The following is a 14,731-nucleotide window of genomic DNA, read 5'->3' on the forward strand; positions in this document are numbered from 1 at the left end:
CCCAGAGTGGTTTGTGTTGGAAGGGACCTTCAAGCCTGTCTCTTCCAAGCCCCTGCCATAGGTGTCACAGAGGTGATAATTAAGGTGATAATTAATCAATCACTGGGTGATTGATTAAGGACAGCATCTTTTACAAGAGATTCTAATTTCCCATTACAAAAAAAGGATTCAGAGCAAAAATCCAGGAGCTCTCACATGTATCACTGAGTAGATTTTTTGCCTTGTTCAAAAGTTGGGGAAATGGGAAGGAGGAGGTTGGAGCACCTTGTGTAGGGGAGAGGCAGAGATTTGTGCAGCAGAGCAGCAGTGTCAGGAGGTTGCCCTAACATTTATATTTGCACAGAGATAACGCTGCTCTTTATTCAGAAATAACTTTCTGGAGGGTGTGGGTGGAGTGGTCAGGTGGCTGGCAGCTCTGGCTGGAGGCTGAGAGGGGCAGTTGTTGAAACTCGATGCAACCTGGTAGTGCCAAAGGCAGATGTTGGAGGTCTCAAAGCTCATCCAGTCCCACCCCTGCCACGTCTCTGACCTCACCTGAGTCTGAGCAATGCAGCAGCTGATTTGCTCCTCAGGTGGCTTCAGCTGCTGTTGCCCATCACCTTCTGTGCTCATCAGAGCAGTGAGAAATGGAGACTGTGGCCTTGTCCCCTTCCCTCTGTGCCAGGTACCTGAGCTGCCCTGCTCTCAGCTGCCATCTCTGAGATGCAGCATTTGAGTACCCATCTTGCCATCCTGTTTTAGCCATCTGGTAATGTTCTATCAGCAGTTTTTCTTTAGTTTCTCGATCTCCCCCTCTGTCTAGCAAGATGAAGTCACTTGGTTCACCTCTTTTCCCATCTCAGTTGATAGATCTGCCTTGTCCTCGATTCATCTTTCCTCTACATCTCCAAGTTAAAAGCAGTTCCTCTCCCTTTTCCTGCCTGTCAATACTCTTGTCTATGCCCAGGGATTCTCCCTGCTGAGGAGCACAGCCTGTTGGACCCCCTGCCTGGTGTCCATCCCTGCTCCTGGTGGGATTTCCTCCCCCCTGAGGTGCTGCAGGTGGGCTTGTCTTTGTAGGTGAGGGATGTGGCCACTCTGCTCTGGGTTCAGTCCCTCCCTGCCCTTCCTGCTGCACCTTCTCATCCCTTCCAGCCTTCTCTTGCCTCCTGCTCCTTCACGTCAGGGCTTGTTTGCCTGAAATTCTTCCTGCCCTGAGTCAGGCCCAGCCTTGCTGGTTCAGGGAACACCTTGTCCATCCATCATGTGGTTCAAATGGTGTAAAATTAGGGGAACACAAATCTCTTCGCAAAGGACAGCTGCCCACAGCTTCTCTTGAACAGACACTGTTCAGCCTGTTTGCCTCCAAAGTTGTTGCTGCCCAGGGTTTCCTTTCCCAAGTGCAGTTGGAGACATGGATTAAATTTCCTATTTGATTTCTTGACCTTATTTAAGCAAATGAGACATCTTAAAGGCTTTTTAAGACCAAAAAGTCTTTGGACATGAACTGAAAGGAGTAAGTGGGTGGTTTAAATCTGAACACGCAGGTATTTTCAGGGCCCTGGGTGAGTGCTGCTCTTTGCCATGGTTTTTTTGGTGTTTGGCTTACTTCCAGAAAGGATAATGGGTATTTGCTTCCCAGCAGTTTTTGGGGCTTGAATTTTGGTTCTCCTCTTGTACATTTTGTGATGGTGTTTGACTTGAATGATCTAATAGATTTCATTAGCTCATAGATTTGGCTTTTTGCTCTAACTCCGCTTTTTTCTTGCAAACAGGCTTTACTGTTGGCCACAATAAATGAGGTATTTTTTCCCTGGTTCCTATGTCCTGTGGTGGTTGCACTGTGGTGTAGTTCCTGTAGCTGGTAGAAATATTCCATAGCTAGTGGACACAGGGTATTCCCTCTCCCATTGAAATATTTAAAATGCTCTTTCCTCTACAGGTAAAATGTGTTGTTGTGCTAAGTAACGATTGTATAAAAGCAAATGGAGTTTTGGTCACTGTTGTTGTGCAGCTGCAAAGGCGAAAGAACAGAGCTCGTGGGCTTGGGTGTGTTGGAGCAGCTCACCTGTCTGCAGTGAAAGATCCCCGTGTGAAATTCGGAGGTGAAAACCACACCTTGATTTTGGCTGATCCGTCGCAGCTGCGGTGTTCGCCACTAACCGCTGCCTGTGTTCCAAATAACACACAGCTGGCTTCTCAGTGGATTGGATAGCAGCTAATAATGCTTGGAATGATGAGTTTCCAACTCCGGAGCTGTGCTGTCACACAGCCAGCCCCCATTTACCTGTGGCCTCTTGAGTCAGCTGCCGGTCAACACTAAAAGAGGGATCTGTGTGCCAGGGTTGCTGATAGCTCTGATAAAACAGATGAAGGTGACTGCTCATTTCCTTTGCTTAGTCAGGCCTCAATTAGCAGGGCTTTCTGCTGCAGAAGCTCCTGTTTCATGTTTCCCTTGCAGCGTTGGTTCCCACCCTTCCCATGCAGTTGCTGATCCCGTGGTAGATACCCTGCCACCACGGGGAGTTACCCGACGAGTGCTGCAGGCCGGTTAGAAGGGACTGGCCTGGCCAGTGCCAGCTGGACTGGGGCTGGGGTGAGCTCAGCCCTGCTCTCGGGGTGGGAGAGGGGTGTGACTGCGCTGTGCTTGCCTTGCAGACTCGGCAGCCCGTGTTCGTGCAGCTGCTGCAGGGGGTGTTCAGGGTGTACCACTGCACCTGGCTCATGCCCAGCCAGAAGGCCTCTGTGGAGAGCTGCATCCGGGTGCTCTCTGACGTAGGTAAGGGCTGGGGGTGAGCAGAGCCCCTGCTGGGACGTGCCCACCCGGGGCTTGCTGCTGGCGTGTCATCCTGCCGCAGGGACAGTGCGGTCTGTGTCCTGCAGCTGCCACCTGGGGCTAACTCATGGTCCAGGCTTATGCTGATCAATCATGGTTGAGCACTGGGTGTTGTCACTGTCACCTGAAGTGCTTTCTCTGCCTAACCTCCCTGCAGCAGGGAGAGGTTTTCATGGAATCTTGGAGGTTGCAAAAGCCCTCCCAGCCCACCCAGTCCAGGCTGTGCCCAAACCGCACCTTGTCCCCAGCCCAGAGCACTGAGTGCCACATCCAGGCCTTCCTTGGATGCCTCCAGGGATGGGCACTCCAAACCTCCCAGGGCAGTTCCAAAGCCTGACCACGTTTCCACAGAGAAATTCCTGCTGATGTCCAACCTGATCCTCCCCTGGTGCAGCTGGGAGTGCCTCTCCTGCCCATAAATTTGCTCCACTTTCGGTGTCCACAAGAGCAGCTTGTACTGGATACGAGGTCAAGTTCTGCTGCTGTGTGTCCACGTGTGCCTGCACGAGTTGTTGGGGGTGTGTGTTTAGGGCCAGATTCCTACTCCCACACTTGAAACAACACTAACAGCTCTGAGGTGTGGAAATCTCTAAACATAATCCTGCCCAGGCCTGACCCTGCACAGGTACTGAGAACTGCCCTGTTTGAAAAGCACTCAAGGACTCATGGAATGGTTAAGGTTGGAAAAGATCTCTTAAAGTTGTCAAGTCCACCTGCCAGCCCAGCCACCACCACTGTGCTCACCAGCAAAACACGAACTCAAGTGCCACGTACAGATGGTTTTTGACCACCTCCCTGGGCAGCCCTTTCTGATGCTTTACAGCCCTTTCTGTGGGGAAAACAAAATAAAAATTCTCATGTCCCAATTCCCCAATGTCTAATGCAAACCTTCCCTGGTGCAACTTGAGGCTGTTTCCTGTCGGCCTGGGAGGGAGAGCTGGTCGAAGGAAGGAATTACCTTTGTTGTGTTTTTGTGTTGCTTCGTGGGCTCAGGGTCTCATAGCTCCCCCTGGTTTTGCCTGTTGCAGCCAAAAGCCGAGCCATTGCAATCCCCGTGGATTTGGACAGCCAGGTGAACAACCTGTTCCTGAAGTCCCACAACATCGTGCAGAAGACGGCCATGAACTGGCGGATGACGGCGCGGAACGCCGCGCGCAGGGACTCGGTGCTGGCCGCCTCCAGGGACTACAGGAACATCATCGAGAGGTTACAGGTGACTGCACAGCTCCCCCGCCTCCTGCAGGGCCACAGCGAAGTTGGAGGACACGAAAGAAGGACTCCAAATGTTTCAGAAGGCAAAGAGCACAGGAAAAAGGCTTTTATTGTCTAATTTTTACTGCCTTTTATAAGGTGTTCCCATACAGACTTGACATGATTGTGAATAGGACCAACAGCTCTCTAATCCTAGAGAAACAGCAAGAAACCACCTGGACAAAGATTGTTTGGAGAAAGGAGAGTTGTTTGCCGAGATTGTTTTGGGGAGAAACTTTCTTGAGAAATTTTTCCTTGGGAAAAAGTCAGCAGCTGCCAGCAGGCTGAAAATCTCTCAGACGCAGAAATATCAGGCCCACACACAGCAAAACTGAAATCTCACCTGACCAAACCCTGAGGTCTTTTATTCAGGCAGGACAGACCCAACTGTCCTGTCCCTCATCCACCGTTAGTAAAGTGAGTTCAGCTATAGATTTGTGTGTTGTTAATGTTGGTCTAAACGTGGCTGTGGTTGTTTTCCAGGACATCGTGTCAGCCTTGGAGGATCGCCTGCGCCCTCTGGTCCAGGCTGAGCTGTCAGTGCTGGTGGATGTGCTCCACAGGCCTGAGCTGCTCTTCCCAGAGAACACAGACGCCAGGAGGAAATGTGAAAGTGGAGGTTTCATTTGCAAGTAAGTTGTCCTCGAAGTCTGGCTTGTTTTGCTTTTTCCCAGTCTTCCATGCCCTGTGGAATGGAGCCCTCTTGCCCAGCTTGGTAAATACTTATTATCCTCTAAACCCCTACAAAAATCAGTGTTTTGTGATATGGTCAAGGCAGTCTGTCCTTGGAGGAGGGAAAAAAACCTGCTTGTGGGAATGGGGGAAGACTCTCTGATATGTTCTCCCAGCTAATGCTTAAAAATGTGTGTTTGCTGCAGGGTGCAAAAGCCCTGAGCAGTTGTATAAATGAGTTAAATTTGGAGCTGATCCAGTTACTGATACCTGCCTTCACCCCAGGAGTGTTGGGGAGGCGCTGGGTGAATGCATCAGGATCAGTTGTTGTCATGGACATCACCACAGCTAAAGGGGAAGATCACAAGGTCATGTAGAGAGCAATTCAGAGCAGATCCAGCTTCTCCTGTCGCCTCCTGGAGGAGTGGGCTCTATACAGAGGTTGTGGAAGCTGAGCACTGAGTCCCAAGTGCTGGGTGGGATGGATTTGGGGTTGCACCCTCCAGGGCTCTCAGTCTCTTTTTTAACCAAGTGGAATAAATCTCTTACTGTTAGCTGGTTGTTCTGGAGGACCATCGGCTCCTGGATCCCACTGATTCCTTGCTGCCTGCAGCCGGAGGGATTTTTTGGCTCTTTTCCTGCCCGGGGGCTGCAGGTTCCTCCACAGCTTCCCCTGGCAGCTGTCAGGTGTTGCTCTGGAGAGAGAGCTCCAAACTGCTTGTGTAACAATACGCTGATAAACCTTGTTTGCAGCATAAACCAGTTCAGATAAGCACGAAGATCTTAGCCCGTTTTTAGAATATTTGCCCTAACCTGACTGATGGGTTTTTTTCAGGTTAATTAAGCACACAAAGCAGCTGCTGGAGGAGAATGAGGAGAAGCTGTGTATTAAGGTATTACAGACGCTCAGGGAAATGATGACCAAAGATAGAGGCTATGGGGAAAAGGTAAGGTGCAGTCCATCATTCTGTTAAACACTGTCCTTATTCAGTGAAGGAAAATAAAACTGCTGCTGTTTCGAGCTGTTTTGTGTGTGTAAGCACTTCTAGGCTGGAGCAGGGACAAAACATTTTTAGTCAACTAATGCCTTTCAAATCATATTTGAAGTTAAGCTTGTTTTCTTCTTGAGACCAGCAAGTTTAAGTCTAATCCCTGCAGTTTCTGGCACTCTGAAATGTCAGTTTTGTTGCCTCTTTCTGAAGGCCATGACCTCTTTATCTTCTCCCTGGGTTTAGGTGACTCTTCAGGTCATGTAACCTTGCGACAAGAGGGTGTTCTGTAGTTAATTTGAATTTGTGTACCAGTGAGTAATCTTGTTGTGATTTGTAGATGGAAACTCTCCGTACACCCACCCATGTTTCTTCTTTCCCTTTCCTACACACAACTCTTGACTGATGGAGAGGAACATTTTTCTCTAGGTCCAGACCTATTCTTTATTTCCCTCAGGAGAGTGTGTATGCACCCATCTGTGTTCCTAGAAGTGGTTGCAGTCAGCTCAGACTGGGGTTTGGACATTCTCCTGGAATTCTGCTCAGCTGAGGTTCTTCCCCTGCCACCCAGTGGGTGCAGAGGAACTCACCCTGCAGGGAAAGGTGTTGGGGAGCAGCTGGGAGTGGGCACTGGGGGAAGCTGTGGTGTGCCCCTGTGCCCAGGAGCAGCTGATGTCCCAGTCCAGTTCTCCCCCACAGGTGGATTTGGAGCTGTTTCCTCGTGCTCAATTCACAGCAAAAAGAGCCAAAAACTTCAGAGTTTTCCTGACAGCAGGAATCGTGTGGAGCAGCTGCCAGGGAGGGAGATGCTCCCCAGGCACAGGGACCTGGGGCATCCTGGCCAGCTGGGAATGTCACCAGGAGGCAGGAGCAGGATGTAGGGCTCTGGGGAGGCGGCAGTGGCAGCCTGGCACCCATGGGTGTGCACGTGTGGGCTGCTCCCAGCACACCCAGGGAGCACAGGCAGTGCCAGGGAGCAGGAGACTCCCAGGAAAATGCCCCAGGGGTAGGGATGGCCCGGGCTGTGCTCCCTGCCCTGCCAGGAAGGCTCTTCCCACCCTGCCAGCTGCCAGCCCAGCTCCAGCTGCTGCTCTGCTCCTGCCTGGGGACTGTCTCCTTGTGCAGCAGCAGAGCTTTTGAGTGAATTCACTGCCTGGAGGGGGTTCCCTGGACAGCTGCAGGCAAGCAGCACATCCCTGTGGGATGAGGAGGGAGCCGGCTGGGTAGGGAAGGGCGCAGCTGCAGGTGTCAGCTTGGAGCACAGTGTCCTTCTCTGCTCCAGTGGTGAATCCTGTGCTGGGCCATCACCTTGTGTCCTCAGGGTCCCTTCCCTGAGACGTCCCAGCAGGAAGGGGCTGCCTGTGGCCTGCAGAAGTCAGTCTGCTCCTGGGAAAGGAGTGGGATTGCTGAGCCTCTAAGGAGTGCTGGTATTTCCTGACGTTCAGCACTGGGGGTGCAACAGGTTCGGTGTAACCACAGATCACATTTTACACTCCTCTAGCAGATCCTCCCAGGAGCCACTGTCCAAGGTCACCTGAAGTAATAATAAAGGCAGCGTGTGATGCATATTGTGTATACTGTGTGCCACTGAAACCCAAATCAGGGCCATGAGAGTTTTCCTTAAGTGTAACCTACCACTGAGAGACTGCCCAAAATGGAAATAAATTTCTAGGAGAGTTTCTTCGACTTTATCCAGCTAACTTGGATGGAGCAGTATTTCTGGAAGCTGCAGTTAACATCCCTTACACCATCCAGACCACGGAGAACCCCACAAGGTGCTAAAAACTCTTCCAAGTGTGGCAGAAGCATTAATTTCTGAAGCAGTAGCTCAGTTACATAAGGAGTCAGGATATGCCTGCCTGTGAAGTGATTTCCGAGTCGGAAGAAGCAGCTGATTGCTCACAGATAGACTGTGAGTAGTAGTAGAACAGCTTTTACTGTCTGGCTGTGAGCGGTGCGGTGGGATTTATTCTCCCTTGTGACTCAGAGAACTGAATTTAGTCACCACCTAAAAGGCAGCACCTTTTGTTTTTAAAAGTCATCCTGTAGCGTAACAAAAAAAAAAAGGAGGAAAAACCCCTTTTATACTGTGAAAACCCCATTGGAAATCCTGGAGCCCCTAGGCAGAGGTGAGTTGGGTACATGGAGGTGGCCGGACTCACCCTTGTGAGCAGCTCGTTGACCTCACGAGCGCACAGCCATGGAAAGACTGAGAGATGACCCAGTTCCCTCCCTGCCGTGGGCAGGGACACCTTCCGCAGCCCAACCTGGCCTTAAACCCTCCCAGGGATGGGGCAGCCCGTGCCGGGGAAGGATTTCTCCCTAAGAGCCCGTTGAAGCCTCTCCCAGTGCCTGTCCTGTCCCCGTGCCAGGGCTCTCAGCTGCCCCTCCGCGCCCGTGCCCGGCCCCAGAGCTTTGGGGAGGTTCTGGCAGCACCCCTGCTCCCGCTGCAGCCCCACGTGGGGCTGGCTGGGACAACCCGAGGTCCATAAGGTTCTCTCAGTGCTCTCCTGAGTGTGCCAGCCCACGGATCACCTCACCCTCCTGGCCCGTGTGCCCCGGGAGGGTGGGCAGTGCAGGAGGGCACGGGCTCTGCTCCTGTCACCCAGGGCCACAGCTGGGGCTCCTCGGCGGCGAGCAAAACCCGTGGGGGGAGAGCACAGATGTACAGAAGCCCTGTGGGAAGGCTGAAATTTTTCCATATTGCTGAAGACTCCTCGCTTGGCACGCGCTCAGGATGGCTCAGTGACGGGGAGCATACTGTGGAGTATTTAATAGGCACAAAACTGCTCCACATTGACAGTGTAGGCTAGACCCGAGTTTTTCACTGTGCCGAAACATGTCATTCACGCACGTCTCTCCGGGTGCCTACCAGCTGACAGGACTTGCATTGGAGAGCTCCGGTTTTCCTCCCGGGGTGGAGGTGCAGCCCCTGCGCTGCCGCGCGCAGCTCGTGACGCTCCCGTGCCCAAGGGTGAAGTCCTTGGCTCTGGGTCAGCCAGCCCACGTGCTTGGTCCCTGGCACAGGAACAAAGCCAAGGGTACATCCTGCCTCCCAAGCTGCCTGGCACAGCATTCCCAGCAGTGTCTGTTCCCTCACCCAGCCCTGGCAGATGTTCCTCGTGCCCACTGCGAAAATGACGTTGGACCGCGGCATTGAAGTGTTAAATGATTTATGAGATCCTTACGTGACATTTATGTTTCGTTTCTCTCACTAATCCTTGTTTCAATTCTTCCCCTTCTTTCTTTCCCGGCAGATTACCATTGAATTGGATAATGCTGAGGTTTTAATTTTATTTCTTTTCTCCGGTGTTGTTTCTATGGTGTTTGTTTTAGCAGTAGCCCTGTGATCTGTCCTGTCTCTGCAGCACTGAGCGTTCTGATTTGTGTGCCTGTGTCAGTGAATTAGTGGAGTTTTCGGTCTGCTGTGTGTCTATCCTGGGAATAGTTAATTCCGTAACTAATCCCATGTGTCGTTACTTGGAATATTAATTAATCCAAATGGAGTTGTTATCAGTTTTGGTAGCCTGCAATCAGCTGGTGCCGTGGTAGATCCCGTGAAGTTTAGGATCAGGTCTGGAGGATGAACTGCTCTGAGCAGTCGGCATTTAGCCCTTGGCCACCATTCCTGTGTCATATGTGAAGGGGTTATTTCTTTTCATTTGGAAAGCTAAATAGTGAGGTTTAGTGGTGTCCATGCAGGAACTGGAAGGAGGTTGGGTGCAGAACTGGGGAGAGAGGGGCAGGTCCTTGTGCTGCTGCTTCTCCCCAAACGGTGCCACCCTGCATTGAGAGCATTCCGGTGCCTCAGCTGGGTTTGGGAGTCGGGCAGTGGGATGGGTGCTGTGTAACCCTCAGGGATCAGTGGTTTGGGAAGCTGTTTCTGGGTGAAAAGCCCTCTTGGAGGGAAAGCTTGGAGTTGAACTGAAGTGGAGCTTTGCATGGGCTCTGAGAAGCCGAGTGTCTGGTCGGGGCAGCAGCACAGGGTGGAGGGAGCTGAGCTGCCTCTGCTGTGCAACTTCCTCATCAGCTCAAAAAAAACCCTGGTGTGGGCGTGGAATTTGCATAAATGTATAATACTGAGAAAGTGATTGACTGGCACCTTATTTTACTGAAATACCACAGAAAAAAGAAATATTTTCCTCTCAGTGCTTTGTTTCCTGTGTTCTCTCCCAAGCCAGCCTTTTATTTGGAACAAAGCTCAACCACTTAAAATGTCTAAAGCATTTCTGACCTTTATTTAGTGGAGTAGGTAATGAGATCTACAGAAAGCAATTTGCAGGGTGACTTGTTAATTTTGATGTTAATCACCTGAATTTGCTGGGTAAACTTCATTCTGAAAATGAAATATTTGGGGACCTTGCCTGGTGGAATGGATTTGAAAGCCAAACTATTCATCACCGGACAAATACAGTGCACATCACCCAGGGTTGGCCTGGAGGGTGTTTTTGTTTAGGGGGGCTGTTAGGGCTGGAGCTGAAGGTCCCTTCTCTAAGAAATGGGTTTCCCATCACTATCTTCAGCCCAGAGTCTGATTTTGACCCGAAAGAAAAATCTCTTGTTGCACAAGTTCCTTTACTGCCCTGCCATCACCTCTGAGCTGGGGTGGAATCTCAGGTGTGTCTCCAAGCTTCACACACACTCCTGGCATTACACAGGTGCTCTGCTGTCTGTTTCTCCTGGGTTTTTTTTTTGTTAATAAACCCAGTTTTTTTTTCCCTTCTTACCTGGGGCAAACACACCAGCAGCCTGCTCTGGTTTCCAGAAGTTAACCTGGAGCACAGAAACATTTCCATCGGGCCAGGTCCTTTGGATGGTGTGCTGCTGCAGCTTCCCAGAATAGCACGTGTGTATATGTATAATTTTAACTTGGAGAAACTTCAGAGAGAAAGTTGAATTGTTTAATTGCAAATTAAGTCATAATGTGAAACTCTTTCCCCTTTGGTTTCTGGCTGTGTTCTGTCTTTGTCTGCAGTAAATCAGCCAGAGCGTGCAGAGCAATTTAGGATTTGGTCTGGAGGCTGCAAAGGAGGAATTTTATTGCTCCTTAATGGAGCAAGTGCATGGCAGGAGCAGGTGTGTGTAGCACTGAGCGCTGTCTGCACAGGAAAAGGGATTCAGATGGAGTTGGAACCACTGGCAAGTCTCAGAAACCCTGGGGTTTTCTGTTTTCCTTTTTTTCCCCTTGTCAGCCCAGGAAAATGGTAAACATTTAGGGCAAAGAATACAAAAGCCTCCATTATTAGTAAAATTATTAACTTGCTTTTCTGTCAAAACTGTGCACAATTTAATTGTTTTGATCGGCTGAAATGCTCCTTATTCCCCCAGGGGAAACTCCACTGAAGTAACTGTTGATGGCATGATTTCATGGTGGCTTTTTTTGTAGGTTGAGTTATCTTAGTTGTGTCCTGCAAGGTAACCCCAGCGAGCAGTGGGCCCAAAAAACAAAGGAGGTTAAAAACGCCAGGAGATGCATGTGTTTGTTAGTGGAAGTCGTGACACAAAGTCCTGACAGCCCCTCTTCAACGTCTTTGTGAGTGAAGAAGGGAGTGTCCTTTGGAAGTGGGTGGATAATGCTGGAATTCACCCAGTGGTAGGAAATCCATTGGTGGGGCTGGCACCAGCCCTGAACAGTTTTGGGCTGAGCTGGGGGGCTTTGGATGCTGGACAAATGGAGTGGAAGGGACCAGCAGAGGTGGGGCTGTTGTCCTGACTCACACTCGTGTCGAGGGTTTATCTGTGATTCCCTTTGTGCTGGGAGGGAGGGACAGGGAAGGAACTGCAGCTCTCCAAGGGGATCTGCAGCGTTGGTAGAAAACCCAAACCGTGGGGAGCTGTGAACTGTGTCACACCACAGTGGCACCGTGGTTGTGTTGGTTCTCTCCTGCTCTCTTGGGGAGTTGTGAGCACAGAGCTTGGCCTTTGGGTTGTGCTGGGGGCTGCTCTTTGCCTCTCCTGGAGCATGGGGTGGGAGCAGGAGCTGAAGAGCTCAACAGGGTGTGTTTGACCCTGGCTCTGTGCAGGTGTGTCAAGTGATGAAGCCAGAACCCCAAGGCAGGGCATTGTCCTTAAAAGCCCTTGGGCTGAGTCTCTGTTGGTGGCCTCCTTCCTGGGCTGGAGCTGCTCTAATCCTGTTCCTGGTGGAGCTGCTGTCTCAGGGAAGAGCTTCAGGGCCGAGGCGAATTCTCCCCGAGTGCCACCAAGTGTGAATCTTCACACAACAGCGAGAGCTGAACCCTGCTTGTAATTAGACACAACAGCTTAATTTGCTGTTAATTCAATCCTCAGCCCACTGCGAGGTGCGGGCGTGATGCAAATGCAGATTTGCTGCTGTCCCGTGGTGAGCTGCACCGTGGGCTCCCTGTGCTCCAGCCCAGCCCGGCTGCTGGGAAAGGACATTCCTGCCCGTCCTCCCCGGCCAGGGCTGGCCTTTGGGGACACCGTGGCCCAGTTTCCACCTGCTCTGCGAGTCCTGGGTACTAAAACGCGCCATCCTGGAGGAAGCAGGAATGTTTTCTGGGCTGGCGGGCCGGGCCCCGCTGGTGCTGACCTGCAGGTGGCACGCGCAGGATGCCGATCGCGCTGCGAGATGGCCTACTTTGCCTCCTCTATTTTTTTTTCTTTTTTATATTCCTTTTTTTTTTTTTTTTTTTTTCCCCTCCCAGCCACATTGCAGTGAGCTGTTCCGCTGGGCACCTGCCAACATTCAGGCAGCAGTTACATAAGAAGAGCTTTTTTTCCTGGAATTTAGGCCCGCTGCTGATGTGTGACCTTCAGCAGTAATTGCCAATAAAGGCGGTGGGGATGTTTACAGGCACCGGCGCTGGCCCGCAGCCTGTGCCGGTAGCAGCCGAGCCCGGGGCTGTGCTGCTGCTTCCCCAGCCTCGTCCCACACCACTGCAGCCCTGTTTCGTTCTCTAGGGCGAAATGGGGGTGTTCTGATCCCCCCAGCCTCGTCCCACACCACTGCAGCCCTGTTTCATTCTCCAGGGTGACATGGGGGTGCTCTGATCCCCCCAGCCTCGTCCCGCACCACTGCAGCCCTGTTTCGTTCTCTAGGGCGAAATGGGGGTGCTCTGATCCCCCCAGCCTCATCCCACACCACTGCAGCCCTGTTTCATTCTCCAGGGTGAAATGGGGGTGCTCTGATCCCCCAGCCTGATCCCACACCACTGCAGCCCTGTTTCGTTCTCCAGGGTGACATGGGGGTGCTCTGATCCCCCAGCCTCGTCCCACACCACTGCAGCCCTGTTTCATTCTCCAGGGTGAAATGGAGGTGCTCTGATCCCCCCAGCCTCATCCCACACCACTGCAGCCCTGTTTCGTTCTCCAGGGTGAAATGGAGGTGCTCTGCTGCTTCCCCCAACCTTCAGGGCTGGGCTTGGGACCAGCAACCACCCAACCAAATCCAGCAGGGAGTTTCCTCTGTAGTTATTTAGTTATTTTTTAGGGTTGTGTTGGTGTTTTATCTATTTTTTCAGTAGTGACGCTTCTTTATGCAGCTGATCTATCCACAGGCAGCTCTGTCCAGTAAAATGCACTTGCAGACCCACTCAGTAGAGTTTGAGTTCGGGGTTTTTTTCACCTCTTGGCATTAGTCTTGAGGTTTCAAGTAGGTGAAAAGGGAACTGAAAATCGTGGTTCAAAGGGGTTGCCTGGATTAACCTCCTCACTGCTCTTTATCTGTGATAAACTGAAATTCCAATGGCTAAGGTGCAAAATATATGCTGTTCTGTGCATTTGTGATTGGAGAAGTATTAACCTCTTCAGAGCTGGAAAGCTGCACTTGGGAATTATTTTCCTTGTAGAGAGCTTACTCTGCAGTCATTTCTCCTGTGTGTTTTGCACTTAGACAGTGCTTCACTTGTTATGTCTCGAGCAGAGGAAATGCAGGCACTCATAAATTTTTGTGGGCTGCCTTATATTTTTTTTTCCCCCTTGAGAAATCCTGCAATCTTTGGACTGGGCTTGCTTCTTTTTTTTTTTTTTTTTTTTTTTTTTTTAAACACGGGCTGGAATTGGTGAGCTCCTTGGAAAAGGAGACTGGAACATTTCTCACAGTTACTTGTCACCAGAAAAGTACTAGTTTGTACCATCTTAGTGGTTCACTAAAAGTGCTGCTGTAAAATGTGTTGTGAAGGTAGTTCTTGTTGTGTTCAGCAGAAGTCGTGCAAGATCGAGGATTTAAAAGAGGAGGAAGTGGTTGCACTCCCACTGAAGGGCAGAGGCTGAGGTCTCCAGCTCCTGGAAAGTCCCAGCCCGAGTTAAAACATGATTTGTGCACTGAAAACTCTGGAAAATGAGGGAAGGCATTCCCACAGGCAGATCTTGGTGACCTTTGAGTGCGGGCACTGGCAGCCTTTGTGCCAGGTTTGCCACCTCCTCACCTGGCACTGCACAAAGTCCCTGCACATTCCCTGAGATGAGGGAGGATGTTCAGCCTGGGCTGGGAGCTGGGGGGCTGCCCCTGCCCCCAAAATCCCACCTGCCTTCTGGAGGACCTGTGCCAGGACAAGGGGCTGCCCCACATTCTCTGCTGCTGCCTGATTTAGGCGGGTCTGAGATCCTCCAGCCCTGAAAATGCAACGTCTGTACGGGGGGGAAAGGGACGTGGGAAGTTTGTCAAAGCAGTTCAGTGCTCCTGGGTCCCAGTTATTCCCCTCTGCCCTGAAACTTCTCCATAACAAGTCAAATGCTTGTTTGACAAACACCTACAGATCATCTGCAGGGGCTCGAAATTTCCCATCCAAATTTCTCCTCGGCTCCACAAGGTAACAGTGTTGGCTTTACAAAGGGGCCTTGGCAAGGAAGCTGCACAGAGTTTTGTGGTATTTTTAAAGAGTTATGAAGGACAGCAACATAATTTGTGCTCTAGTCTGTTGCCATGAATCAGACAAGGTGATGCTTTTGCTGTGTGCCTTTCAAGGAAGAGCTGATGGTATTTCAAAGGGAAGAGCAGAGAAGTTCTGAGAAGGGAGGAAAAAGTGGAGAGGGACTTGCAGTA

General features: G+C 51.0%; 1 protein-coding gene across 1 annotated transcript in view; it reads left to right on the forward strand.

Moving 5' to 3' along the window:
- The window catches only part of ITPR1 (inositol 1,4,5-trisphosphate receptor type 1), a 158,615-nt gene that overhangs the window by 80,136 nt on the left and 63,748 nt on the right, over nucleotides 1-14,731 (forward strand). The window contains exons 35-39 of the mRNA XM_066195842.1: nucleotides 2,638-2,758; nucleotides 3,844-4,028; nucleotides 4,550-4,698; nucleotides 5,574-5,685; nucleotides 8,985-9,011. Coding sequence (XP_066051939.1) covers nucleotides 2,638-2,758; nucleotides 3,844-4,028; nucleotides 4,550-4,698; nucleotides 5,574-5,685; nucleotides 8,985-9,011 — 594 coding nt within the window. The remainder of the gene's footprint in view (nucleotides 1-2,637; nucleotides 2,759-3,843; nucleotides 4,029-4,549; nucleotides 4,699-5,573; nucleotides 5,686-8,984; nucleotides 9,012-14,731) is intronic.

Source organism: Chamaea fasciata, unplaced genomic scaffold, assembly GCF_029207755.1.
Source record: "Chamaea fasciata isolate MVZ Bird 193981 ecotype frontalis unplaced genomic scaffold, bChaFas1.0.hap1 SCAF_13, whole genome shotgun sequence".
Classification (NCBI taxonomy): domain Eukaryota; kingdom Metazoa; phylum Chordata; class Aves; order Passeriformes; family Sylviidae; genus Chamaea; species Chamaea fasciata.